The sequence below is a fragment of the Topomyia yanbarensis genome, chromosome 1, assembly GCF_030247195.1.
Source record: "Topomyia yanbarensis strain Yona2022 chromosome 1, ASM3024719v1, whole genome shotgun sequence".
Lineage (NCBI taxonomy): Eukaryota > Metazoa > Arthropoda > Insecta > Diptera > Culicidae > Topomyia > Topomyia yanbarensis.
In genome coordinates, this window is record NC_080670.1 from 206,944,502 (window position 1) to 206,972,011 (window position 27,510).

General features: G+C 43.1%; 1 protein-coding gene across 10 annotated transcripts in view; it reads right to left on the reverse strand.

Annotated features, from left to right (window-relative positions):
• Positions 1-1,625: 1,625 nt before the first annotated feature.
• LOC131689682 (serine/threonine-protein kinase tousled-like 2) overlaps positions 1,626-27,510 on the reverse strand; it is a 295,873-nt gene continuing 269,988 nt past the window's right edge. For 9 of the 10 annotated variants that reach the window (XM_058974962.1, XM_058974952.1, XM_058975008.1 and 6 more), the window contains 6 exons: positions 15,758-16,196; positions 15,509-15,687; positions 15,252-15,444; positions 14,985-15,190; positions 14,594-14,813; positions 1,626-14,533 (listed from right to left, as the gene is read on the reverse strand). In XM_058974962.1, coding sequence (XP_058830945.1) covers positions 14,219-14,533; positions 14,594-14,813; positions 14,985-15,190; positions 15,252-15,444; positions 15,509-15,687; positions 15,758-16,196 — 1,552 coding nt within the window. In that variant the 3' untranslated portion in view covers positions 1,626-14,218. The remainder of the gene's footprint in view (positions 14,534-14,593; positions 14,814-14,984; positions 15,191-15,251; positions 15,445-15,508; positions 15,688-15,757; positions 16,197-27,510) is intronic. The other variant, XM_058974946.1, reaches the window with a different exon arrangement.

The following is a 27,510-nucleotide window of genomic DNA, read 5'->3' on the forward strand; positions in this document are numbered from 1 at the left end:
ATTAGCGACATTCATCTCACTGCAATTTGAATCACACGGCTCCTGAGAGGATATGGAAGGCATTGCTCTTGTGAATGTGAAAGGGTGACTTCCTATGGTCCCTGCTTGAGGTTTGAGTTCCCTTGCTCGGCGTTATCCATCTGACACTGTTTTAGGGCTCTTTGTTCTACTGCTGTATTTTTGTTATCGTTATTGTATTTGTCTTTGATTATTATTCTTTCCTTGTTTGGTCCCACGAGTAGGGGGTTTGTGTAATTCTCTCCCACCCGGCTTCCCTTAACCGAGTAGGATTTAACCCGAGCCGTAGTCTAAATAAAGTTGAATTTCGTGTTTCGATTACGTCTCATCAGTAGCATAACGGAACGACTTGGCTGTTAACTAAGACACTGGGTCCAAAAAGTCTCAGGCCTGCGCGAACGCCTGAGGAACTGGTTTCTTGGATAGTACAAAAGTTTGCTTTGTAGTTAATAGCCAAGTACGCGGGAACAGGTTTGGTTGCCCTTATTTACACAACGTAGCTGGTTCCACTCCTCCGTATTTCGACATGATTCCTTAAATGAAGTTCGAGCTAGTGCACGTTGCCAATTGTTGTTAACATCATACCACGATTTTATGATTGTCCATATATATGACGATCTTGCTGTTGATGGAATTGAAAGTCATGTTGGATGTTGTTCTTCACATGAAGCTTTCTGTTTCGGCTAAACTTCTGAATGTTTTCGTTATCGGATGATGTAGCTATACATGGGTCACTTCCGTGAGCTTGAACTCCATTTTAACCTTCAGCAACGGTTCCAGCTCATGCACAGTAGGTCTAATAAGTGTATTATTTAAAGTCAATCATTTTCCCGTGATAGGGGTGGTTTTATCTGCTGCGACACGCACAATTCACTTCATAACCGTGGGTACCGATACGATAGTGTTAGTGCAGAGGATAAGTAACAAATTGGTAGGAAAAATTGCTGATTTGCTTTGCTATTAGCTATAGTGGAGCGACTTTTACCTCCTGCACTGGACCAGATGAGAAGGTAGTCTGAAAATATAAAGATTCATGAAACAGATATCACATCTAAAATTTAAACACCTTACTCCATCAAGCAATAAAAGCCGCCGTTATCCTTTGCTGTATCAGGAAATCGTCTCCTACTCACTTGGTCGCTAGTGATCGCTTGCCAGCCTCCCAGGGTAAGAAAATTTCTTCGGTCACTTTCAGCTTGGTCGATCTATCTTGCTGACTACGCGCATCTCTCCTCGTACCTGTCGAATCAACTTTTTCAATCCGATGTTTATGATATTTTGTGTTCATCAGCACACATTATCAGGAACTCAGTTCACTGGACTTGTTCAATAAAATTATTTAAAGGACAGCATATTTATAAATTCTCCACTGCGCTAAATCGGAAAACAGTGGGATTCGGTTTCTTCGGTGATATTTAAACCTTTGTACCGTGTGCGATGAGCAAAATCGAGAAATATGTCGAAACTGGAAAACCGTTGCACTATTCTCCTAGGCGAAAAAACTGACTCCCCATCGCACCATGTCGAGGTGTTTTCCAGCGAACTAGGGGTCGAGATGTGCAGGATAATTTCTTTTCTCGCATTTCTTTCCAGCCCAAAGCAGCGACTCAAATAATAGTGTATTTTTTTATTTTAATTTTTTAATAATTATTACATATAGAAGTTTTCTCATATCTTAAATAATTTATTATAATTATTTATCTGTATGTGTTTTTTTTTTCATTAATTATTCATAGTTTTTTAATAGTTATTACTTTAAATTTATTAAATGTGTTGTTTGCATCGACATTCACGATTTTGCATCCTCAAGTGTATCATCTCTCTCTTCGGCTTCACATTGTTATTTTTTTTTTGCTGGCTCGCTTTGCTCAACTTTCTGCGCCAGACACGTTTTCAGCACGCACACATTCACACACTGCTCATAACACCCACACACGCACACACCCGCATGCGTTCTATTACATCTCCCTTTCGCGCCTAACGCCTATTATTACTATTATATTTTTTTTTAGTTTCTTCCGCATGTGACCTCTGGCTAGCATGCTCTGCGTTCTGTATCTTCCATCTTCCATTATTGATTATTTGAATGTAACCACTAAACTTGATATTTCAACTTCTAATAATAAGCTTGTTTGTTTTAATGTGTCTGTGTGTGTGTCTGCTGCTGCGTTTTGCTTTGAATAATTCTTTCCGTGTTGCTTTGCTTTGTTTCGACTTGGAATTGCGTCTATTTTTATTTTTTTGCAATTTGTTTTACATTTTTTGTTTTCGTTTTGAGCGCAACCGACGACGACCCGCTTCCAGCAGGCCATATTACGTCCCGGCAGAAGATTATTTACTTGGAACCAAAGCGATTTTTTTTGTTTGTTTTTGGATCTTGAAGCTACCGCCACGCGTTTCGATTTTTCCGATTTTTTGTTTCTTTTACCCTACTATGTGTGTGAGTGAGTGAGTTCGGAAAATAACGTCGTTCTCCAAGCTGATCGATCACCGTTTTTTGTTTCTTTTTTTATCATTTCCTTATGAAGTTAAGAAGAGATTACATCGCATTTTATTCAACCTATGTTCACGTTTTCTATTGATAGTTTACTATGTTTAGAGAAAAAAAACAGCTCATATAACTCATTCTTTCTCTTTCTTCCCGTTACATCTTTCTCTTCCTGCGAGTTATTACTTTTTTTTTATCTAATCCTTAAGGATGTCTGTTTCGCACGCTCGCTGTCCCTCACACACGCACCATTAAAATTAAAACGGTTCGTTCGCACGCGCACACAATTGTATTTGGTTTCCCTATCAAGTTGATTAAAAAGAATTCCAATAAAATATCTCTAGAGCCATTAGCGTGTACCGCCTCCTGATAGAAACAGGGAAAATCCGGTTTTCCCTGTTTTTTTTTTCTTTCGGGGCGATACAATCAAGCCGAATCGGACCGAAAGTCGGCCCGATTCGTTCTCGTTTCTATTCTGTTTTACACCTGCGGGTCCATCCCTAAACGATGGAACCGCAGGTGGGGATCACGTTGGCGCGAAAGGGAAGTATCTGCGCGTCCTCATCCAGTATTGTGTGTCTGAAAGTCTGTTCGTGTGTGTGTGTGTGAGTGGGTGTTTCCTATTCTTTGTTAATCAGTAGTTCGTAATTTATTAATAATAAAACAAACACTAAACAATATATTTACAAAAAAAAAGTATAACGAAAAAAAGGTTTGGCACATCCACATTACAACAGTGGATGCTTTCTCGAGCCGTCGCATTCTTCCCTCTCTCTCTCTCTGCTTCTCTTTACTTCCGAGTAATTTTCCGTCTCATTTCAATGGAATTAACAAACAACAATTGCTTCTCTTTTCGTCCACAACTAATTTACATCTCTCATCTCTTTTGTTTCTTTCATTCTCCTATTTTCTTGCGTTTAGTGTTTTGGTTGACAGCCGCTTGCTGCTTCTGCTGCTACCTTACTACGTCCGTCATACTCTGTTGAGGTGGATTACGATATATCGATGTGAGGTTGTGGATCCGATTTTGATCGAATCGAGCTTGATGGTAGCGGTTGCGATGGAAGCAGATCACGCGCATAGAGGATTGAGTTCCAGATAATTTATAGGACAACTTTTAGTAACTAAAAATTTGAATTTGAAATTTGATTTACATTTGATGACTTTTGGAATTTGTATGGCTTATTCGGTTTGGATTGGACCATTCGAAAAAAACAATGAAGACTTAGTGTCTTCGGAAAAGTTCTTTGAGGAATAATTCCCTACAACTCCGTAGATACTTCAAGTATTTATATCAACTAATTCGAGAAGAAACGGAAAGCGACTATTGCAAAGAATGTGTTGTTGTGAGCAACAACAAACTTAAGCATGGTGACGTGGTTGCGAGAATGGGAGCTTGGATGTTAATGATTTATAATTAGGTTTGGACCAAGCGAAACGATCGTTTTATCGCTCGACAGAGATTTTGGATCATTTTCCTGTTTCGAACGCCAAAATGGGTAAGCATGTGGCTAAATCCTTGACTAGTCTTGTTAGCAAAATTCCATAAAGAAGCCTTTGGCGAATTTTTTCACCTAGTGGGAAGAATATTTCCGCTGAAGTACCGCAGCGTGATTTGGGAACTAGCGTATTGGTGTTGGGTGCCCAGAAGAGAGAAGTTAACCGCCAAACTGCTACTCACTTCCCCGGTTATTCATATAGGAGACAAGCGACACCAAACCACACTCGCTGTGGATGATCAGCTGGACAAGCCTTGCTCCTCTCCACAGTCAATGGGAAGGTAGAACGGACCAGGTCGGACAGGTCTCTACGGAGATTCTTCGAATGATCCAAACTCGCCTGCCTAGCTTCCTTCTATGTATGACTGTCATCGAAGTGAACCCACGACCGCAAACCGTTTACTGGTCCTAACAGAAAATGGTTAGGTGTTAGCACAGGTGATTCGTCGTTATTCAGGGGCATGTCGGTCAGTGGTTACGAGTTGACAATGTTTTCTACCTTGATCGACGCGTTCTGATGCACTTCTTCTCCGTTGTAGCGTGCTTAAATTCAGCTTCACACAGCGGATCAGACGTTCCTAAGTGGAACGAGTACGACAAATTGAAGGTCCACAACTGGGTGCGACTTGAGGTAAATTCGCTAGCCAGTTTTTCCGAAATCGAGCTGCTTGATCACCTTGCATGTTGCTTGGAAGCTAGTTCCGCAATCGATATAGAAGACAGCCAGTACTCCCCTCACATCCACGAAGGTTTGAATTGCCATTACGTAAGAGTCGGTAGTCACCTTTTCTCCAAATGTCGTCTGAAAGGTGAATGGGCGGCTGAAAGCGGTCAGACGAGAATGTGGAAGATCAGCCATCGTTGCAGGTTGCGGTTTAGCTCGATCGTTTTTGCATTTCTGGCACTCTCTCCGAATCGCATGGTAGGTGACTTTCAAACGAGGAATACGGTAGCGTTGTAGAACTTCGTTGATGATTGTGGAATGATTTTTTCTGCGGTTGAAACGTTCGTGAATGTCGGCAATGATCGACTGTTTGATGTGAAGGTTACGAGGGACAACGACGGGTTCAACAAAATCGCGTTCGGCGATCGAACAGACTTTTGTTCGACCACGAACACGAGCAACTCCATTTTTGTTTAGGAAGGCGCAATGAAACAGTGGATTGTTTTTAATCATCTTCGTCCACTCATCCATCGCAGAGTGATTTACGGCTAGCACGGTGATCTCATCGATACAAACTTCCGTCTGAGCTTGGCGGAACCAATAGTCCTCCGCTTTAGCTAGCTCTTGTTGCATCAGCGGTTACAAGACACGATGTTCTTGTCTCGTAGTGCTGCAAGTTGTCGACGTACATTGAGAGTATTCTTGCGGCCTTCCTACAAGATCCATAAGTTCACTTCAGAAACGCAAAGAATGGGCTACATCGCCGGTTGTTGGATCTCAGCCAGCATAACACGTCCTTGGAGTTTGTTTCAGACGTACCGCGATGTCATTATCGTATCCGCCTATCAAACACCGAGTAAGGTCACTTGCAGCCCGGACTTCGGGATGGACGGGAATTTCAATGGCGCTATACTCTCATTTTCTCTCCTACCAACTAGCTCTCAATCGTGAGCCTCTCGCGAAATCGAAGGAATGTAACAAATGTGTGCATTTCCAGCTCCGCCTTAACGGTCGTTGACGTTCGGTAACATCTCGTTACTTACACAGATCGTACCTTCCGAAAAACGACCAGCCATGTCAACCATTGCTTTTTCGCACTCGCCAGTAATGAGTAGCGTTGTTACAATAAATTGCTGTACAAAGGATATGTGAACCGCATCCAACAAAACTTACGACGAAATCCGAAGGGATTCTGGGCTTTTGTTAAAACGAAGAGAAAGGAAACGGGTCTTCCGTCTAGGATGGTCTACAATGGCGAAGTAGCGACTACAACGGCGGAAAAATGCTCACTATTTGCCAGCTACTTTTCAAGTGTCTTCACGACTGATGTGCCATCTGCCATCGAGCTCGGAAAAGCGACCCGTGATGTTCCCACTGGTGCAGTGGATATGGATGTATTCACTATTTCAGTACAATCGGTTCTCTCTGCAATACGGAAAACAAAATCATCATATGCTCCAGGACAAAGTGCTATGCCGTCTGCTGTTCTGAAAAAATGTTCCGATATCTGACGCACCTTTTCAATGTGTCGCTTCAGCAGCAAAAGTTTCCCGATGATTGGAAGTTTTCAGTTATGTTTCCGGTTCACAAGAAAAATGACAAAAGCAACATCGTGAATTACCGGGGAATCACTTCACTGAGAGTTGAGTCGAAAATCTTCGAAGCGCTTATCAACGAGGTGCTGTTTTTTGCTAGTAAACATTACATAAGCCCTTGTCAGCACGAATTCTTCCCTGGTCGATCGGTTGAGACGAATTTAGTTAGCTTCACATCGTTTTGCATTGAAAACATATCCAGGAAACTCCAGGTTGACACGGTCTACACAGATCTTAAGGCCGCTTTCGACACAGTTAACCATGAGATACTGCTTGCAAAGCTTGATAAACTAGGATGTACCTCGAGATTCTGCCACTGGCTTCGATCCTACCTTGTTCACCGCGAGTGCGTCGTGCAAATTGGTGACAACGTGTCTGAATCTTTTTGCAATAATTCCGGAGTTCCCCAAGGTAGTACACTAGGTCCATTACTATTTTCATTGTTCGTGAATGATGCGGTCTTTGTTCTAATGCGTGGAGGGAAACTGTTTTTCGTCGATGACTTGAAGATATTTCTTGTGATAAGGAATGAAGCCGATTGCCGTGAGTTACAGTGTCTCATTGATACATTTTACAATTGGTGTCAAAGAAACATGTTGATCCTTTGTGTTACAAAATGTTTTGTCATCAGTTTTCATCGTACAAGAGACATGCTTAATTTTAACTACAACATCGCCGGAACTCAGCTGCAACGCGTTGACCACGTAAAAGATCTAGGTGTTATTCTCGATGAAAGGCTAACTTATACCAATCACCTGTCAGCGACCATCGACAAAGCAAATCGACTTCTATGTTCTATGTTCAAAATTTCTAGCGAATTCCGGGATCCTCTGTGTTTCAAGGCTTTATATTGCTCACTGGTGCGCTCGCAGGTGGAATTTGCAAACATCGTCTGGTGCCCTTATCATGTAACGTGGAGTGAAAGGATTGAAGCTGTCCAGCGCAAATTTATACGATATGCTTTACGTCAATTGCCTTGGAATGATCCGTTGAACCTGCCACCATATGAGAACCGTTGCAGACTATTGAGACTACATACTTTGCAAGAACGTAGACATACTTCGCAGGCCATTTTTCATATCAAAGCTTCTGTTGGCTGAGTATGATGTTCCCGATCTCCTTGGACAAATCAACCTCTACGCCCCAACCCGTGTTCTTCGCCCTCGGACATTACTACACATCGAAATGCGAAACACCAACTACGCTGCTAATAGTCCGATTTTAGCGATGGTTCGTCGCTTCAACGAGCTTGCCGAGCACTTTGACCTCAATTATAATTCATCACAATTTCGTCACCGTTTGCTGTTACATTAGGTTAATTATTTTTAGTTTAGTTCATTAAGACTTAGTGTCAGATGAACACAAATTTTAAATATACAAATATTTCTCGAACTGCGTGTCTTTTGTAGGAGCATTCCAACCTACTGATGTTCTCCATAGTTCTTGCAGAAGAATCTTCAAAACCACCAACAGGTGCGTAAACAAACCCAATGCATCGTACACCATCATCAATGTGCGGAGAACTTCTGCGGACTGCCGGAGAGCAGATAATCATCGTAATGGGTTAATATTTTGAAAGTGAATCGTCGTATTCCACAACATTCCGAGCATTTTTTCTGTAGTAGCTTCGTTATCGATGTTTAAGTTCTTCCCTTCAAGCGAATCGTCACGTTCAGGTTCTTCACGTGTCGGTGAACAGCATGTGTCCAAGGTCATCACCTTAACGATGTAAATACTGTGTTTCGACTCGTTGGTACCGTTTTAGAAGAAGCGCTGTCAATGTTGGTCTTCGTCTCCTATCCGCACTTGGTGAAACATCTTCCTGATGTCCCCGCATGCTGCTACTCGGAACTCACGGAAACAGATCAGCGCCGACAACAACGATGTTAACTGATCTGAACACTTCAGGAGGACTGAATTTAAAGCAACACCAGAAACACGTTGGAAACTGCGTCCCGTACTAGGCGAAACTTGCCCGGCTTATTTGGGTTTACCACAACGAATATATGAAGGTACCAAATACGCACACGCTTTTCAGGAAGTTCTTCCGAAGTCAGCTGTCTCACGTAACCCTTCTTGACATGTTCTTGGATCTTCTTACTGGATCCTTGCTCAAACGGTTTTCGAGACATTTCCATCGCTTCACTGTCCGGAAGTCGAACGTGATCGTGTCTTCAGACCAGGCCGGATTCGAAGTGGTTCAGCAGTGGACGACGGATTAGGGATTCTTACAATGACTTATCTCGTTGATCGTCCTGAGAGAACTTGTTTGGTTTGATGACCCCATGCTATCCAGCGTGAAGTAAGTTTTCAACGCTTTGTGAAGATCATTATCATTCTCCAGTCTACGCTCACATATTCCCACACCGCGAAATTTTACATATTCGTATCCAGATGCATCCAAACTTGTGGGAATGATGGTTGACGCATTAAATTTTGCAACGAGAGCGGCATTGCAACAGTATGTAAACAAAGTTTAGAGGCCGTTGAAATTTTATTCGTGACCGGCTTTTACCGGCGCAACGGAAATCTTCGCTGTTTGATCGCCGCGATATTTTTCACGCATCTCGTCGAAGGCAGAAGATTTGTGATGGACACCGTGTTGTTGTGTTAATGGACACATACGCTTCGAAACATCTGCCGCAAAAAAAAACATAATTTTGCAGCCGATGTGTTATCCAGAGTAAACACAGTTGGAGCCCCATCGCCAGTTAATTTCGATCAAATGACAAAAAGATCCAAAAAGAATGGTACTGACTTGTTTTGGCTTCTGAAAGAAAAGATACATTTATTGAAGCTTGAGTCAAAATCTACTTACGGAGGAAAACTACTTTACTGTGACGATTCAGACAATCATCGCATTCGCCCTCTCGTTTCGAAGTTGCTTCACAGGTTCTTCAAAGTATTCACACGGATTTTCTCGTCCTAATTTCAGAAACGTGCGTATGTCAGCAATGATTGGAGGTGTGACACGTTTTCGTTAAATGTTCCACCAATTGCTAACTGTCGGCACAACACATCAACCTTGTTTCGGAATTTTCCAATGTCTGAAGGAAACCGGTTTCTATTAACAATGGAAGGTCCGCTGCAGTCGATGGTCCGAGGCGGTTCCGCTTCCTGAATCAGCTACGAAGGCCTTTTGTAATACGTGAGTAACTAGATGCCGTGTTTCTGAAACCAACAGCACGGTACTAGGCAGCCAGATTGATTCTCAAACTTTCATTGAGCTTACAACATTGCCTGGAGCACTACGTATTCATACTACTGCCAAGGCAAATGGATTGGTTTGATTTGGTTAACGGCGTCTGCTTTCGGAACAGATATATTCCTTCTCCAGCGAGTCGATGCCAGCGTGACTCGCAATCCAGCACAGCTTGATTGGACGGTTTCGAAGCATGTTCTCAATCTCCTGGATCCACGGGTTCTGTGATGTGCCAGCTTCGATTGCTGATAGACAACAGCTGGTCGAATCGAACCATATTAGCAGGTCTCTTGACGTGTGGTTCTCACTGCGAAAGCCTCGGCAGAGAAGACACTGCATTGCGGCGGAAGGCCAATCGATTGTTGATAGTGTTCTCCGAATACTCCCGCGCCTACTGCGTTATCGTCTTTGGAACCGTCGGTATAGACGACAATTGAGCGGCTGAAACGTTCTGCTAGGAGCTCCTGAACGACCGGAAGGTCGATGCACCAAGGGAAGATCAGCGTAATCCTTGCTGTTTTCATCCATGTGGATAGCCAATCGTACAATTGTTTAGAGAACGAGTAGATCAAACGGTAATGTAACTGCTTCAGCCATAATGACTAGGATCGGGCTCGCGACGCATGCTCCGGATGCGAATCTTATCATCCTACTGTATGCAGGAGCGAGCATTTTGGTGAGGGCATCTTCATCCTTGCTTACAAGCCCCATGCCGTAGAAGATTCGCGAAGTTACAATTGCGGACCCGATTTGTAGCATTTGAAGCGCGTTGACCATGGGGTAACCTGGCACCGATCATCTTCAGGATTCGCAGCCGGGATTGCTTTGTCATTTTGCAGTGCACTTTAAAGTTCAGCGATCGGTCCGAGTGTTAAACCGACGGTTAACTTTCCAACGGATGTACTGGCTATAAATGGACCTCCACATTAACCTGGAGCGTTTTATCTGCCAGAAAACTGTTAAAGGATGTTAATCATTCTTCCGCGTATCTGCCATTCCTGTAGTGTTCGTAGGATGCGATGTCTATGCCTTGGACAAATTAAACGAAGGTACCAAACAGTGTTCATCACGGTCAGGTTCCCGACCGGACCTAAAGGCATGTTGTCGTTTGTCGAGAGGTCCCTTCACCTCTAGCTCGGTAGTCAACCTGTCTGTTGACTATTCGCTGGAAAACCTTCGCCATGCAGCTTGTTAGAGTGATGGGACGGAAGCCAGCTGGGCCCGTGTCATTCGAAGTAGGCTTTGGAATAGGGAAAATGATTCCAGTTCGCCAATAAGAAGGCAAATCGCCCTACGCTAAATTTTGTTGAATAGTTATAACATGGTAGTTTTCGTAGACAATGGCAGACGCTGAAGTATTGGATAACCGATGCAGTCTGATACTGAACATTGTGCTGAGGATTAAGGAACGTGCGACCTTGTCGAAATCCTGCTATTTCTATGGCTGGGTCCTGCATTTCTTGGCGTAGTGGAGGATATAATTGCAAGGGTTACCTGCAAATTTGCCACACTGCGTTTCAAATTTTGTTTCTTTCGAGGATTGCGATTGGTTCAAATCCAGCGTTTGGGGTTGTACTAAAACATTTCCACGATTTTACGACATAGTTAAACTGGCATTAGCATCACGACTTCGTCTAAAACAGCAACAGCTTTCGGTCTTGATTAGACCGAAATTGGTGACTGCGGCTTGACACGGTTTGCTCGAGTAACTCAGCATCGTTTGGTTTCAATGACCAGAATACGGTATCTTTCGAAGGCGTCTTTGCGTATCAAAATATTAATTTTCGTTACAAAATATTCGTAATCTGCGTTGCCGTTAACGCCTGTCCGTAGTTATTCGTATACTCGTTGCAATTGACGACCAGCAATCGCAGGCCAGGATAATTGGCTTCAGATTCTTCGTTTGACTACTCGTACGCTAAGACTTTGAGCAAACGATCATCCATGTTCCCAAATAACACAATTGTTCGTTCCCTTTGGAAATTGGCTGAAGTGAGCTTGACTCGTACGATGTACATTCTACAGCGAAAAAGGCTGCTGCCTCCGGATCCGTATTAGTGGGAAACACCGTCCATTTTGTTTAGCGTTCCACTACTGTAATTCAAACTTTAGTACACGAACTGAAATATTTCGACGGCAATCTATCGTCACACACCGTTGGAAAATCCGTCCCGAAAACAAGGATAAACGTCACTTCTTTTCCGCGAATCGTTGCTTTATTCGGTTTTACTATCTGCTTTCTTCGCCACGATCAAAATATGCCAGCATAATGCCATCTATTCATTGTAGAGGTGCGCAGTTTAAAAATCAGGACACATTTGCCTCCAAAGGATGAAAGAGCATACTGGCAGCGGTTCTTACCATTTAACTACGTCGGTGAGCATCGCTCATTTGTTGGAACCTACCTAACAAAGGTGGCGTAATAACGTCGAATTATCTACCCGCAGTAAACGATCCCGGAAGTCACCACAATGAACTTTCTATTTGTGCGCTTTGCTTCGTTACCCTTGGAGAGTAGCACGGTAGAGCTTGACTCGTTCGACTCTACAGCGAGAACGGATGGTGTCTCCGGATCCATGCAGCTCAAACTTCAATACCCGAACCAGTGGCCGGCACTTTTCGACGGAAATCTATCACCACACCCCGTTGAATTTGTTCTGAGACTGCAAAACTATTCCGAAAAGGGGGATAATCCTTTATTTTTCATGAACCATTTCTTCTTGTTTGATTTTGCCATCCGATTTCTTCGCCATGATCAAAACAAACCAGCATCATGCCATATATCAGCACACATTTTACAGCAAAAGTAGTGACCTTAAAAGCACGAACGAGCATAGTGACCAGCGCTAAACTACGCCGCGAGTTTTTTTTTGAAATTTAACATTCAGTGATAAATTGTTACCCCGACGAGTTACAACAATTCTATTAAAAGAATAGAATTCTTGATTTTTCTATGCATTCAGTTCACCATTAGCTGACTACTATTTAATAAATTCTTGGATTTTGGATCGTTTCATGGTTTCTTGGATTATCGAACTCTCGATTGCTGGCTCGTTGAATTTCCATTTTTCGTATTTGGTCTTCTTGGATTGTTCAATTCTTTCACCTAGAATCTAGAATAGAGAAGCTTAATATTTGTATTCTCGAAGTGAAGTATTTAATATTTCCATATGTCTGGATTTCTTGAACTCTTAATTTTCTAAGTAGCAAGGAGAACGAATGCCAAAATTTGCTTGAAAAATAAAATGTTTGAAAATTATTTGCCTACCAGATCGAAAGTCATAGTCTAGTAGATCTAGACTTCAAACGATCAATGCATGTATCAGAACCAACACCTTCACTTACCGTGGCCAGAACTCAACTCAGAAAATCCCAACTACCTTACCAGGGATCGTAAATTCAAAGCGTTATTTTATCTAGTTTTGATTACTCACGACGATGCTATATTGACAGTTACTATCTCTCGAAGAATCTTTTAGATTTACAAGCTACATTTTCAAAAATTTCTAGTCCAAAACTTTTCAGACAGCCACAAAAGGTTACCTGGTCGCAGTGGCAAAGTTTCCCCCTATAAGGACAAAAATACTCTCCCGACTCCGAATCTTATCGCTTTGCAACCTCAACCGTTACCATCTAGACCATCTGCCCGTCACACGTCTCAGTTTAAAAAAAAAAACAACAAAAATAAAAACAACCGAATCCTTCGTACTGTTCAAAATGGTACATTTGTGTTTCAAAATTCAAAAATTTTGATTCTAACCCTAATAATCGTAGCACAAAACTAAGTCCAGTGTAAATAATAATAATAATAATGTTCTGGAACCAAAAACTATTCCGCGTACCCGAAGAGCACGTGCACGTGTGCGCGAACATGCATCCTCCTTTGTATCTTCTACCCCCTATAATCTTACCACTGTGTCAATGTGTGGGTGTATTCGTTAGTCGACTTTTCTTCCTATATATCCTCCCCTGCCTTGAATAGTGCGCGCCTCTCAAATACGACTGATGAGCGTTGTTGTTGTTGTTTTTGGTTGCTGGTTGGTTAAGTTTCCCCTTTTCCGTTTAATGGTATGTACACGATAAACACGAAACAATACAACCGAAATTATAACATTTTACCTAGTGTTGATTCGATTTGTGTTCTGCTGCTCCGCACACTCGGTTTGGTGGGGCAGCGATTTGTTGATCGTTTTTCTTTGACTATTTTCTGGTTTCGTATGCTATCTGTTTTGTGGAACATCATTAATGAACGTTTTTGTTTTTTTTTTACAGCAAACATTGAATTATCTTCTTCTGCCTGCGATTTCGCAGGAAGAGGGTAGTTGTTGTAGCAAGCAATTCGACTGTTTCCATCGGTGTCGCTGGGTCTCCTGTGAGTGTATTTTTTTTTTTTTTTTGGGAACTAACTGGGACCGGGGCTGGGAGGCATTTCCATCTATTTGGGTTTTGTTTCGATTTTGCTTAGCACATCACATTTGCTTGTTTTACTTACAGTACGAACATCGGGGATTAAGTCTAGACGGCGCCATGCGCCTACTTGGGTGAGTTGGATGACGTTGGTGGCGAAACATTATTATTGTTGTTGTTGTTGATGTTGTTTTTGTTGTAGTTGTTGTTGATGTTGCTATGGTTATTGTGGTCGCTGTTGGCCTGATGTCCGATCGCGGCAGCTTTGATCGCAACATTAACCACCGTGTTTCCATTGGCGACGACGACGGCAGCAGTAGCTTTCAGACAGCCATTGAAAAACAGCTAAGACGAGCTGGATTGGTTCATCGTGCCAAACATCCCCGTCGAGAAGGACGTCTGTTGTCCGGTTTGATTGCCACCGCCACCGCCGGATCCACCAGAACCGCCACCACCACCACCAGCACCACCCCCGGCACCACCCAGACCACCGGCACCGACTCCGCTGTTGCCGCTACCGTGCTGATTTTGACTGGAGGCCGCAGCCGCGGCACCTCGGTTGTGCTTCGAAACCGGCGGCTGCAGATACTCGTGCTTTGCCAGCGCGAACACGTCCATCCGGTCTTCCTTCCGGTAGGCCAAACAACCTCGGATGAAGCTCTGAAAGTAAACAAATTTCAATTAATTCTAATTTCTTTCAGGTCAAAGCACGAAACGCACCTTGGCTTCGTTCGAGACGGTCGGTTTGTTGGCGAACTGCACCTCGGTCGCCTTCAGGATGGTGTTCTCTTCGAGAATCGTGGCCTGCGATTGGTTGTGACCGAACGGTTTCTTGCCGTACAGACACTGGTAAAAGATCACCCCAACGCTCCACACGTCCACCTTGGAGGAGATTTTCGGCGGGTTCTTGCCGACGACGAAACACTCTGGCGGTAGATACCTGAATAGAATGAAAAGGGAGACAGGGGGAAGTGTTCCGGTTAGTCAATGTTGGATGTCGCATCGAATCAGTGCGCGAGCGTTAGCGAAGCTGTAATAATGAGACTCGCCCCCGAAGATCGGTGGACGAGGTTGGACAGAGAATCTTCATTTTCTGATCCGGTTTGCTCACCAATAAGTTCCAGCACCTTGTGACGTTAGATCCATACCGTGGTCCGGGTTATAGTTCTCTTCGTCCATCACCTTCGACAGACCGAAATCGGTGATCTTGATCTCACCGCATACGTTTCCCTCCGTCAGCAGGATGTTGCCCGGCTTCAGGTCGTAGTGGATGATCGGGGGTTTAATCTCGTTTAGGTATTTCAGAGCGGACACAACCTGCGAAAAGAAAATCATTTCAATTGCAGAAAATCACTATTGTGAAAAGGGATGATCGTACCTGCATGATGATCGATCGTGCCTCCTTCTCCGGTATCGTCTTGTGCTGCTTCAGATAAAAATCCAAATCATGCCCATCACAGTACTCCAGCACGGTGCAGAATGAGTTGGCATCGATCTCAAACACATCGTACAGTTTGACCACCCGTGGATGATCGAGCGCCTTGTGAATGTTGTATTCCCGTAGCGCGTGCCTGAATCGAAAAAAATAACAATTTGTTGCTGCTACAAGGTCGTGAAAAACAGCGATCAACTCACTTAATATAATTAGCTTTCTTATCTTCCTTCCAGTCTTTGTTCAGTTGGTGCACCTTGCAGGCAACGTACCGCTGCTCCTTCAGATCGAACGCCTTGTGCACCTCGGAAAACCCACCCTTACCCAGCAGCATCAACAGCAGATACCGATCGTTTAGCACGGGATGATTGTTGAATCGGGACTGCAAACAAAAAAAGTACACAACAGTTAAGACCTGCGAACATCTCCCCACAGTCGGCAGTCGTAGTCACCCTAACCTGATCCTCGTTATGTATCCGCTTCAGCTCGCGGATGTGCAGGTTCCGTTCCCGCTCGAGCTTCTCCATCTCCAGCTGCAGATCGGCATCCTCTTTCTTCAGCGCGTTCTGGCGCAGCTTCAGGATCTCGTCGCACTCGTAGTACTCCTGGATGGTGAACGTGGTACCGCTACCGACGACCGGGTCCGGCTTTAGGAACGTATTTTCGTTGCCATTGTGCAGCGAGGAGGCCAGCTGGCTCGCGGCGGCAACCGTGCTCGTCGTTGAACCGGCTGCGGCCGCCGCCGCTGCCGCTGCTGCTGCCGCCGCCGCCGCCGATGTGCTCGAGTTGTTGCGCTTCCGGCCGCTTTCGCTGTTCGTGGGCCGTTTCTTCATCAGCAGCTTCTTCTGGCGGTCGATCTCCTCCCGCTCGGCAGTGATCTCCTCCTGGCGTCTGGGGAATTGAAGCTCATTTAGTCAACATATTTTAACTGGTTTTAGTTTGATCACACTTTTGAGATGGGACATTGTTAAACTCTTATTATATAAAATACACAATACAACCGACTTTTTTTTCGTTCTTTTTGTCGCCCTGACAAGGGACAATTTTGCAGCGTTTAGTGGGGGCAATGAGAGCGCAAGTCAGCACAAGTCCGATGATAGGAAGGGTAATGGCTAAATTGTCCATGCAGATCACAAAAACGCCATGGGAGAGAATCGGGGTGTGGGTTGGGTTAGGGTCAAGGAATTGATGTATACTTGACGAATAATTGCGCTGCAGAATGTGATGAAAAGGTGAATTGAACAGTACTACTGTTGGCTGTTCAGAAATAAAAAAAATAGTTTCTCCATAAGATTTGATATCAATTTTTTTCTTAATCATGTGATGTCAAAAAAAGTTGACTTTAGCACAGTGGTATTATCAAGTTTGCAAAATCGTGAGCGTAGGTGTGCGTGGATGATCGCGAAAGGCTTAAGCGTTTGTATGTTCACGTGTTTGTCGCGTGTGCCAACACGTAAGTGACTTAAATTTCGTAACCATGTGGTCATTTGTGTATTCATGAATAAACGTGCGGATCCTGCTGCATAGGATACTTAATTTTCAGTATGCGGTTCAGATTCTGGAAGAGAGTGAGTTCCTCCACATCACTAGAATTCCCGGTCATGTCGCCATGGAGTGTGTTTTCTAGTGGATATCAGCGTTATTTTTGATTGGTTCTAGGACCGAGGATATAGACTTCAGGAGTGAGCGATAGGTGATCACCGCGAGCACGTGCATTTGAGGGTTCACGCTTGAGACCATGTTTGTAACGGCTCACTTTATCACTGAGGTGTTATCATGTTTTGGAGCTCACGAGCCTAGGTATGCGTGGATGATCGCAAAGGGCTGCCGAAGATCATCTGGAGTCTTCGCATGGGGTACTTCAAGTTAAAAAGAGACCCAAACCAGGATAGCTCCTCAGAGAGAAGTTGGCCATAAACTTAGTTTGTACATTATTTCGACCATGGCTAAGTGGGTAATAAAGGTCGTCGCCAAGTTATGTACTTAATTTGATCGCAATGTAGCTTAACTAAAAAGAAAGTAGTCGTACTCAAAGGTCCTGAAAAGAGACAATTTCATCGCTGGTCGAGCATAAATTACGATTCTTGGCGCTGTGCAACTTTCATTATGTAGCGGAATATGGTCGAGCGGACGTGAATTACCCTCAACGATAAATTATTCGCTGAGATAAGCTGAGATAGTTCTAGAGACGCTAGATTCAGTATACTGTTAATTTTGCAATTTTCGATATTTGCTTTGAATTGGTATTAGGAGAACTTGGTCGCTAGCTATTCGGTTATTTAACTTTACCCGAACAACCACCCATAGAAAACAGCCACATGAACCGAGTGAGTCTCTGTATTCATTGAGCACGAGAAAGGCCAGAGCATCACTTTTCATCACATTCACAAGCCTTTGTGAATCCTAATGAAAGGTAGCAGATATTTCTCCAGACACTCTTACCTGTACAGCTTCGAATCAGGGCAAAGTTTGGTTTTGTCTGCAGTTGCAAATTCTTTGCCAGATCGTAAGTTTCCGAGCCAGTGATGTGAATTTTCATTTTCAAATGCCAACTTTCAGTTGAATCTACTGCAACAAAAATTTAAAGCCTCTCTCAAGCATTCACTTTCAAGTTGGCAGGATTTTCGTGACTAAACTCAATATTAAGGTTTTTCAAGCCGTGATTTGCTTTGAAGTGGCCAGATTATGTTAAATGTTGACATGTTTAGCATTTTCATGCACACACGAACAGTGTGAAGTGTGTTAAGAGAAGTTTTGCTTGAAAAACCTAGTCAGCACCCAGTAGAGAGATATTCACAGGGCTGATGAAATTGAAAATAAATACAAAATTATTGAGCGGCATGGCTGTTTGAATGAATGACGCGACTAACAACTGCGGATTGAACAGAGTAGGGCAGTAGGGCAGATCTGTTCCTCCTTCAAGTTAAAACAAACTTTATTTCCTTGGGGACATCACCCCGTGCATCGTGACATAGGTTGCGGCGAATCCTCCGTAATTTGACAGTACCTGGTTGTCCAAGCTGGACGTGTTCGGTTAAGGTTTGCTGTAGTATTAAAATTTGTATTCTTTATCAATACGACACAATGTTTTTGAATTATTCATGGGTTGCTTTGACGCTTCAACATTCCACCCCAAATCGATCCGCGATTCCAAAGTCGTCGTCAAAGGATTGAACAATTTTTGAAGTCCCCGTCTAGACCTTTTTGCATCACAAAACCAGAATTTTCGAGACGAGCATACTGTTTCCCGATATCCGCCAGGTAAGCATCCATATTGTCGCCTACCTTGAAATTCTGGTTCGGGATCTGCTTGTGATGCTCCTTCAGCACTATGCACGTAGCCTTCGCCCATATTGACTCTCATCCACAATCAAATGAATCCCCAACAAACAACGAAAGCTGAACAAGCCTTTGATCCGAGAGAAGAAGCTGACCAAGATCTTTCCACGCCAATATTCAGCAAAATTGTTTGCCGGGTCGTGGCCTACGTCTTCTCGCCCCCCTTTTTTCCAGTCATCCGTCACCAGTTTCGGGGGAGTACCTGGATCCGTGCTTTCAGAACTGCTTTCTCCGCAGCAACGCTTTCACGGAGAACGGGCGTATGAGTGTTTAGCGTCACCACATAGCCTCCCCCCTCCTCTAGTCACATCAGAAACCTTGCGCAAAGACCTGAAGGTGTGACTAAAGGTGTTTTTGTCCTCTTCTGGATAGTCACATATTCCTTGGTCACAACAGAGTGCGGGCTTCAAACGATCGAGGGAAACCCGTTGAACTTTTCCTTTAATATTTATATTCCTGAATTTCTCAGAGCGATGCACCGCCTCGTATGGTCCTTCGTAAGGTTGAGCCAGCGGATTTTTGATGGCTCCTTATATGTCCAATGTGACTCCGTAAACTCCGATAGAAACTGCACGCATCACTCTTCGTGCGGCAGTCTGCTGTTAGGGTGTTACGTTAGAGCATTTGAAAGTGACTTGTGGTCGGTGAAAATGATAAATTTCCTTCCTTTCAGCATATATCGAAATTACTGCCAATTTCATTGCCCTAAATTATGTTCCGAAATTCGAATAAAATCCGAGTGGCATCCAGCAACCTTCCAAGTACTGCTGCAGCACAGTCCCAGCTGCGATATTTGAAGCGTCTATTAGTAAACTGAGAGGTTTCGATGTATCGGGATATTGATTGCTTACACCGCTGGAATGCAAATGATTAGCACCAAAAATCGTCGTAGGTGCTTGATAGTAACAGGTTTTACCCGAACAGGTAATGGAAGGACTCCGTCTTTACTGACTATATACCTCAACAACTCGACGCTAGTTTGTGTGAAACAAGGCCAGATTATCTCAGCCTTCGGGAAAATCCGTGGGCCGGGGGAATGACGGCAACGTTCTTTGATAGAAGACGAAGCAATGCTAGTATCGTCCACGTATATCTTGTACATGGACCTCTGGAACGTTTGACTGACGTTGCACAAGCCCAAACGAAGTGATAACAGCCGCGCCATAGGGATATCCGCATCCTCGGCAGGAATTTGATGGTTTGCTCTCGGAAGGTCGAGCTTCGTAAATATCGTTTTTCCCTGACAGGCGTTCAGCAGATCTTGAATATGAGGAATTGGGTAACGATTTGACACTGCTATCTGATTTAAAGCACGAAAGTTTCCAACAAATCTCCATTGTTCACTCTTTCTACGTACACAAGTGCAATGGACTGACCCAGCTACTGCTAGACGGATTGCAAATCTCTAGTTCACTTATGAGCTGGAACTCTATTGTGTTCTTTAGTCTAGATATGGTGCATCATCCCATGTTGTACGGTAGTCTTCATCAGAGCCTAAAATTCTCATACCCATTCAATGAACGATGAAATTCACTGAATTCACCTTTGTCTTTTCGCTGCTTCCTTCGTTACTAAATTCACACAAAGCGAAACAATAAAGCCAACGCCCCTTCTTCTCTCGATTCTATGGATGCGAGTTGCAGAAGTAGTGACTTTTGTTTTCCTATGACAATACGAAAATTCAATCTCGTTTTAATTTCAAATCAGTAAGGCCATTACAAATATTTTTAAAAAATTATGTCACCCCCCCCCCCCCCCCCCTTCAAAATCGCTGAAAAAAATCAGGGGGCAAATAATTTTTTTTTAAATATTCAAAATTCAAAAAATTTTCACGTTTTATATAACAACAATAACTTCCATAGAGTTTTGCTTTTCGTAACTGAAAACTATTATGGTAGTTTTAGAAATTACCATCCCATCATCAAATGAAACGTTTGCTGGTCGCGGAAGGAAGGACCCATCTGTGTATTATCAAACAAACATCTCATGGAAAGGCTAATACAGACCGACTTCTGAATCGATTCAATTTTAAACGCCACAGTCGATAGAGACATAATCGATCGTTGCATTCGAAAATAATTTAGATAAAGAAACAACCTGAATTAAAATCAGACTCCTGGAGATTTATATGTGGTTCAATATTCAATATACATGAGCTTTAGCGAAAGGTTTTTGACATTTAAAGATTTCATATGGGATCGTAGTATTCATACCGTATTTCCGCAGCCATATGTGCGATTCTTATGAACTTGATCAGATCAAAATCTGCTACCAAACCTTCCATTTAAGGATAAGCTTGTGAAAATCGAATAAGCCGTTTTCCAAGAAGCCGAAGAGACATTAATTCTGAAATATTCCAAGAACCAGAAACATGCGAAATTTTCGAGATAGACGCTGGAATCAAAAGAATTTTGTCTGGCCATCAGCGATCAAGAATGCTCTAGCAAAGCTAAATATAGATCTTACAAATAATGGTATCATCGGCACTTACCGCAGGAAGAACCGGGAATCCATTATCGATGTCAATTTTTGTAGCCTTGGAGTAACCGGAAAGATGGACTGAAAAGTGTGCGAGGATATATCCACAGCGACCACCAAGCGATCTGGTACAGCATTGATAACAGGACTATGAACTACACATGAATATGAATATGTAGGAGATATATAAACGAGGGAAGATGGAAAACAGCGATTTTTCACATGAACGTGTCCGTCGAAGAACTTGAATTTGAGGGTATCCTCTTCAACCTAAATGCGAACGAGTTCACGGCACTACTAACAAAGGCGTGTAATGCGACCATACCAAGAGATGGGAAACTGAGAAACGGTCGCCGGGTGCAATACAACGATTATCGATTTACGTATAAGTTGCCTCCGAGCTTGGAGAAGAAGTCGAAGATCACTTCGGTTTCTCATCTCGCTCAGTTCAGAAGCTAGAAATCGCTCCGCTGCAATAGCAGGGCAAGTAATCAAATTTACCCGCGCGACGCTTAGCAAAAATTGATTCCTTCTGCCTAGTGTGACAATGCCAAGCAAAAGTATATCACGATGCGGGCAAACTGTGTTGCTGTTGACTACACGAAATATCCGGTAATACCATCAATTCATGAAGGGGAGCAAATGTTGAAGGTGAACTTGAAGTTCAACGTAGCTTGCGGTACTTTATGCGGTGCAATTCCACCATTTACGTCATGCGGTACTGAATATGTTAAAAAATATTAGTCAAGCAGAATCATTCGCTTCCCAGAACAACATGAAACACGTCATCGAATGTAATGACATTTTATACAGTATCCCAACGTATATAAATGTTGACATGACCTGGCACCACGTGTTAAGGAAGATAGTTGGAGGAACTTCTTCCCAAGACGCCGCAACGGAGTTCGTGTGGTGAGAATGCGTCCGACAAAACCTATTCCCTCTTACTTGACTTTCACATGCAAATCACCTCATGGTGTTGAATATTCTCAACGACCACTAGTCACGCACCCAGGACAGATTCCTACCTGTCAATGTTGTGATCATCCGCTACACCACGGGAAACCGTGCGCAGAGACTGCTAAAGAAATTCCACCTGATACGACCAAAGCCGGTATACAATCATCGTATGTTAAACCACAACCAGTTGGTAAACCAACGACTGCATTCACAACCACCAGCTCAACAACGATCGGTCCCAGTACCACTAAACTAACTGCCATTACCAACATCGAAGTAACAACGATTACAGCAAATGTTTCTAAACCAACAACCAACACCACCAATAAGGAATCTAATACCGATGAAGAAGGATTTACAATAGCGACCCGTAAGCACAAACTACAAATAAGAACATCCGACGATGAGCAAGATGAATGCAGTACCGATGATGACATGGACGTAAACGAAAACGCGAGAGAAGACGGAGCAAATGACCCCCAAGGTGCGCTCCACGGCTCAGTTGTGCTAACGCATTGAGCCGTGTAAAATATATTTAAAATTAAAACAGATGTCAGAAAGCTCAAGGGAAGCGAGCTGCAAGAACCGCTCTCAACAAAGCAGTCAAGCTGTACAAGAAAGCCTTGCCACAAAGCCAACGCGAATTTCCTTAGGAGAGACCTACAAAATTGGCATAACAAAGATAAAAGGCTCAGCTGCACCACCTGAAAGGTGCCCGGAAAAGATGGAGGTCACCATCGAAAGGTTTTCCCCACAACATGAATCTATTTTCGCCGTACAGTGAGGAGGTTGATCACAAAGATGAAGATCGATTTACCAACAAACAGCTTATCGAGATGGCGAAAGCCATAAAAGTGAAGTGATACATGAGAGCCCGGATATATTCAAAACGATCCGATAATTGGAAGCGACAAAAGCTGATGTTGCTTGCGATGCCGGGACAACATGGAGATCTTTCAGCGTAGTCAATATATCCCTTGGTAATGTTAGAGAAAAGGAGTAATCCTGAACAAGCTAACGAAGTACGCGGACCGTGAGAACGGCATCTCATGTAATTCGGCTTCCTTATAGGCAGGTCTACAGTGAAATCCATCCAAACGGTTGTGGGAGCTTTGGAGACAGCAGAGATAAGGATATCGTTTTTGCGTGGTGGTTCCCTTAGACGTGAAGAATGCTTCAATAGTACTGGCTGGGAAGCAATCGCCCATTCGCTGTACAGCATGAAAAACTCTGCAAGATATTATAGAGCTACTTTCAGTACCGAACATTACGAGACAGACAAGGGAGAATCACAACTACAACTGACGTTCCTCGACTCGACGCTGTGGAACGCAGTGTACGATGGAGTATTGAAGCTGAACCTTCCCAGAGATATAACGATTTTCGGCTTCACGGATGATGTGGTGTTCCAAGTAATCGGACAATCGCTAGAAGAGGAGACACTCGACACGGAGACGATTGCCCATCATAAAACAGAGTTGGTGATGACTAGCAGCCGAAAGACAGCGCGGTGGGAAAATATATCATCGATTTGAACTTTTAAAGTTACGATGATTATGTTAAGGGGAAGGCTGTGAGAGCAACCACAGCTTTGCTTGAGGCGCCAGTATACTGGGCATTACGAACCAGCTGGAATCGCCGGACCGAAGCATGTGAGCAGACTAGTTTCAACGTCAGGGACAAGATCGAGTAGGTCGAGTGAAGCACCAGCGGTGGGTCCTCGAGTTTTCAACGAACCGGAAGCAGCGAACCAGAAGCTACGCTCCATCCGGTATCGCCGAACCGTCCTCTCCAAGTACTGGTTGGCCCTTTGAGCAGGATTTATGGACTATGCGAGAAGATTGCGACAAAACTGGGAGCTAATTGACTCACGCAACAGGCATCGGTATCGGGAGAACTTCCGACGAGGAATTGAGATGGCTCGCGAAAACAGGAACTAAATGGTTCACAGAAACGGGAGCCAAACGGCTAACGGAAGTTCACCACTGCGATTAGCCGGATATGTGTTCGGAGCTAAACCGCTCTAATGTATCATTTTGTCTTAAGACTGAATCAGCCTCCCCACGATATAACACTTCGATGCAGTGGAACAAAAGGAAGGAAGAGAAGTAAGGACTATTAGTAGTGGTTAGGCACAAAAGTGAGTCCCACCTAGGGCCAATGCAGTTTTGAAGCGATTTAAGCATATTATAAAACATACAGATGTTTTCAGATATCGACGAACTGAATCTAGTGGTATATGACGGGTGTAGCTTAAAAAGTCGAGTTTCAGAGTGATTGCAGTCTTCCTTATATGAAAAAGACAAAAAATGAACTGATGATTGCTATACATTTCATAAATCCGTACGACTATCAAATGAGTTTCTCTGATGTGGCTACCTACTGCGCAACAAGATGGAGAAACATGCAAAGATTTCGAAGATGTACACGGAACCGAGCCGAATTACTATCATGTACCAAGCAAACAAATCTACAAGTCTTCAAGCACAAGCGATAAACCAAAGCTGATGTTTCCACTAGAGTTCGAAAAAGTATAGTATGCACAGGATGTACGTTCGCCAGGCTACTGTATACGAAATACGCAATAGAAAAAAATATCAGAGAAAACCATATCTGAGATGAATAATTACATTGACGCACACTTTACCTTTGGATTCATTCCAGAATGTTTTCCAAAAGTGAAATGTTGCAATCCTGTTTCTGTACATTGTTATCGAGCATGTTCACTTTTGACCGATTTTCATGCCTTGTGTGTACAGTCGGTCCATGTGCCGCCACAACGGAACGAAACCTATTCAAGCAACCAAAAGTTAATACCTTAATGTACTCTTAAATGTTTACATTAAGTTCTTAGAGAACTTTCAAGCTTTTATTGGGATTTTAGAAATTGCACTGTTCGGAAAATTATTTAAAACGAAAACTTTAGCATCCCTTTCCTATGTGAACTTTTGATTGATTCAGTAATGTTTGCTTGAATTTTTCTAGTAAAACAAATAGCTCAACCTCGAAATCACCCTGTGGAAACGTCCACGAGAACAATCGAAAGAAAATGTAAAAAGAAAAAAAAATTGTGTTTATTAAAATAAATATTTATTTTTTGTTTGCCCCCCCTTCAGAAAAAAATTTGTACTTGGACATAATTTTTAAAAAAGATTTGTAATGGCCTAATTTTGATTTTTATTTTAATTTTCATTAAATGAAATTATAGCAATATGCATCATAAAATGCAACTAGAACGCCGCAAACACAGGAAATACGTACACCACTGCCCCTTCAGTCGTCCAATATCATTGCTAGCTTGTTATTCTCCCAAATCGAACAACGACAAATAAATATCGTTACTAGTTTCTTTTCGTTTGGCCAGCGCTATGTGCAAAATCGAAGAGACTAATGTCGTTCTCAATTTCGAAGCGAAAACGAATGTGTGGAGGAAATAATGAAATTGAATTTACCCGCATGCTTTGTCGTAGGCCGTTGTCTCATTTTCGGTTTCGTAATGTTCTAGTGGTTTAGAAAGTAGCATCGCTCGCTCGTCATTTTCGTCGGATTTTGGTAAACGAAAAAAACATTTTTCGACTCTGGTCTTCATATCCGTTGGCAGTGGAACATCTCAATATTCCGACAAATGTTCTCGGATGATTCGAGGATACAACCGTGATGCTGTGCATTGTGATAGTCTCGAAATTGAGTTTAGTAAGCCCATCAATTAGTCGGTGATGCTTGAGATCTACTAGTATACCAGAAAATCTGCACCAATGATTGCTACATTGACATCTGCTATTAAAAATCTTCAAATAAATCGTCGCGGACCAAGATCCGATGTTATAACTCGCCTGTCGGATACTTTGATCAATCAGCTGCGTGAAGGTCGAACGAGAATGATCCATTTGATCTGTCTCGATTGGTGGCTGGCAGTCCGATCTGGTGTCGATTAAAATCCTCATGTTACTAGTAGGATCCAACAATATGATACGGGGACCGTCTCGAGGGAACGAGAAACTAGTCTTTGGCAGCAGTGTATCTACATGAATCACAGCATTTGAGAGAACGCCCTCCAAATTTTCAATTTTATTCTGTTCATTGCATCGCCTCTGACCACGGATGATGATTGGCTTCGGGAAGTTCCAGGATTTATTTTGAGATGACGAATTTCGGCAGTTAGAGCAGATGCTTGGCTTCGTTCCTGATCGGACCCGGATACAACCACAACATGTCGAGATAGATTCTCCAACATTGTGTCCACTATTCCCACCAACTTTCCAATAGTTCGGTCGCTTATCGTAAGAATATATCTGGTGCTAGGAGGCATTCGCTGAAGAAATAACATTTGAAGAGGATTTTTGCTCTTTTAAGAGGTCCTATATTCTGCATAGTAGGGCTCTGCAGGTCTTCGAATGTCATTCTACGTCGTCCGGGAGTGATCGTTGGTATGTTATGCTGCAGAAGATTCCAGGCCTGTGCTACCCGAGGTCATTCACAGAATTTGTGTTTAAGTGTTTCAACGACTATGTTACAATAGACACACTCTTGTGTCTGCACGCCCTATTGTGAACAATAGACGCCTATGTTCGGTTTTCTCGTTTACGAAGATGTACATATCACTTTTTTGTGCAGACGTCAGATAGTTAGTAGCAATGTTTTTCCACGCACGCGTCCAATTCACTTCATTCCTCTCCACTTTTGGTACTCCTGTCATTGCTGTGTAATGCTGATGAATGCCCCCGGCTGATGGATCTTGTTTCAAATTGACAGGCAGATCGGTAAAAAGTTGCCTAACTTGTTTCAAACAAAGGAGATCAGAAGGAATAATATTTCTCATTGGTGTATCATTAGTTATGAATGATTTGTAGTATGGAGTATATTCAAGCTCTTGAATGTTTCGTTTTAGCAAAAGAGCTTTGCATTTAAGTGCAGGAATGTGAAGCTTTAATCCTCCTTGTTCTCGATTTCGTGCAAGTTGTTGTATAGGAATGCGAGCTGGAACACCCCGCCAAAGGAATGTACCCATCGTTGCTGTTATTTTAGCAGTGTGTGCGCAGTACGGAGCGAGAACTGACGAGACATACCATATCTTTGAAGTCATGTATGTGTTTAACAGGATTATCTTTTGGTGTAATGTTAACAGTCTTGTTGAATGAAGCCACACTTGTTTCAAAAACTTTTGTACTATTTCCTCCCAATTAATTCTTGTCATGGTACGAATCGAATTGCCAAACACAACTCCCAAAATCTTGATTTGTTCTGCCGTGTGCAGCTAAGAGAGGTTCATGTGATCGCCGTAGGTGAGTCCAACGTTAATAGATGTCGTTTTCCTCAAATTTAGCCTTGAACCAGAGACTCGCTCAAAGCGTGAGAAGATGTCTTTCACAGACTCAATTTTAGTGAGAGATGTGACCAGGATGGTTATATCGTCAGCATACGCAACGAC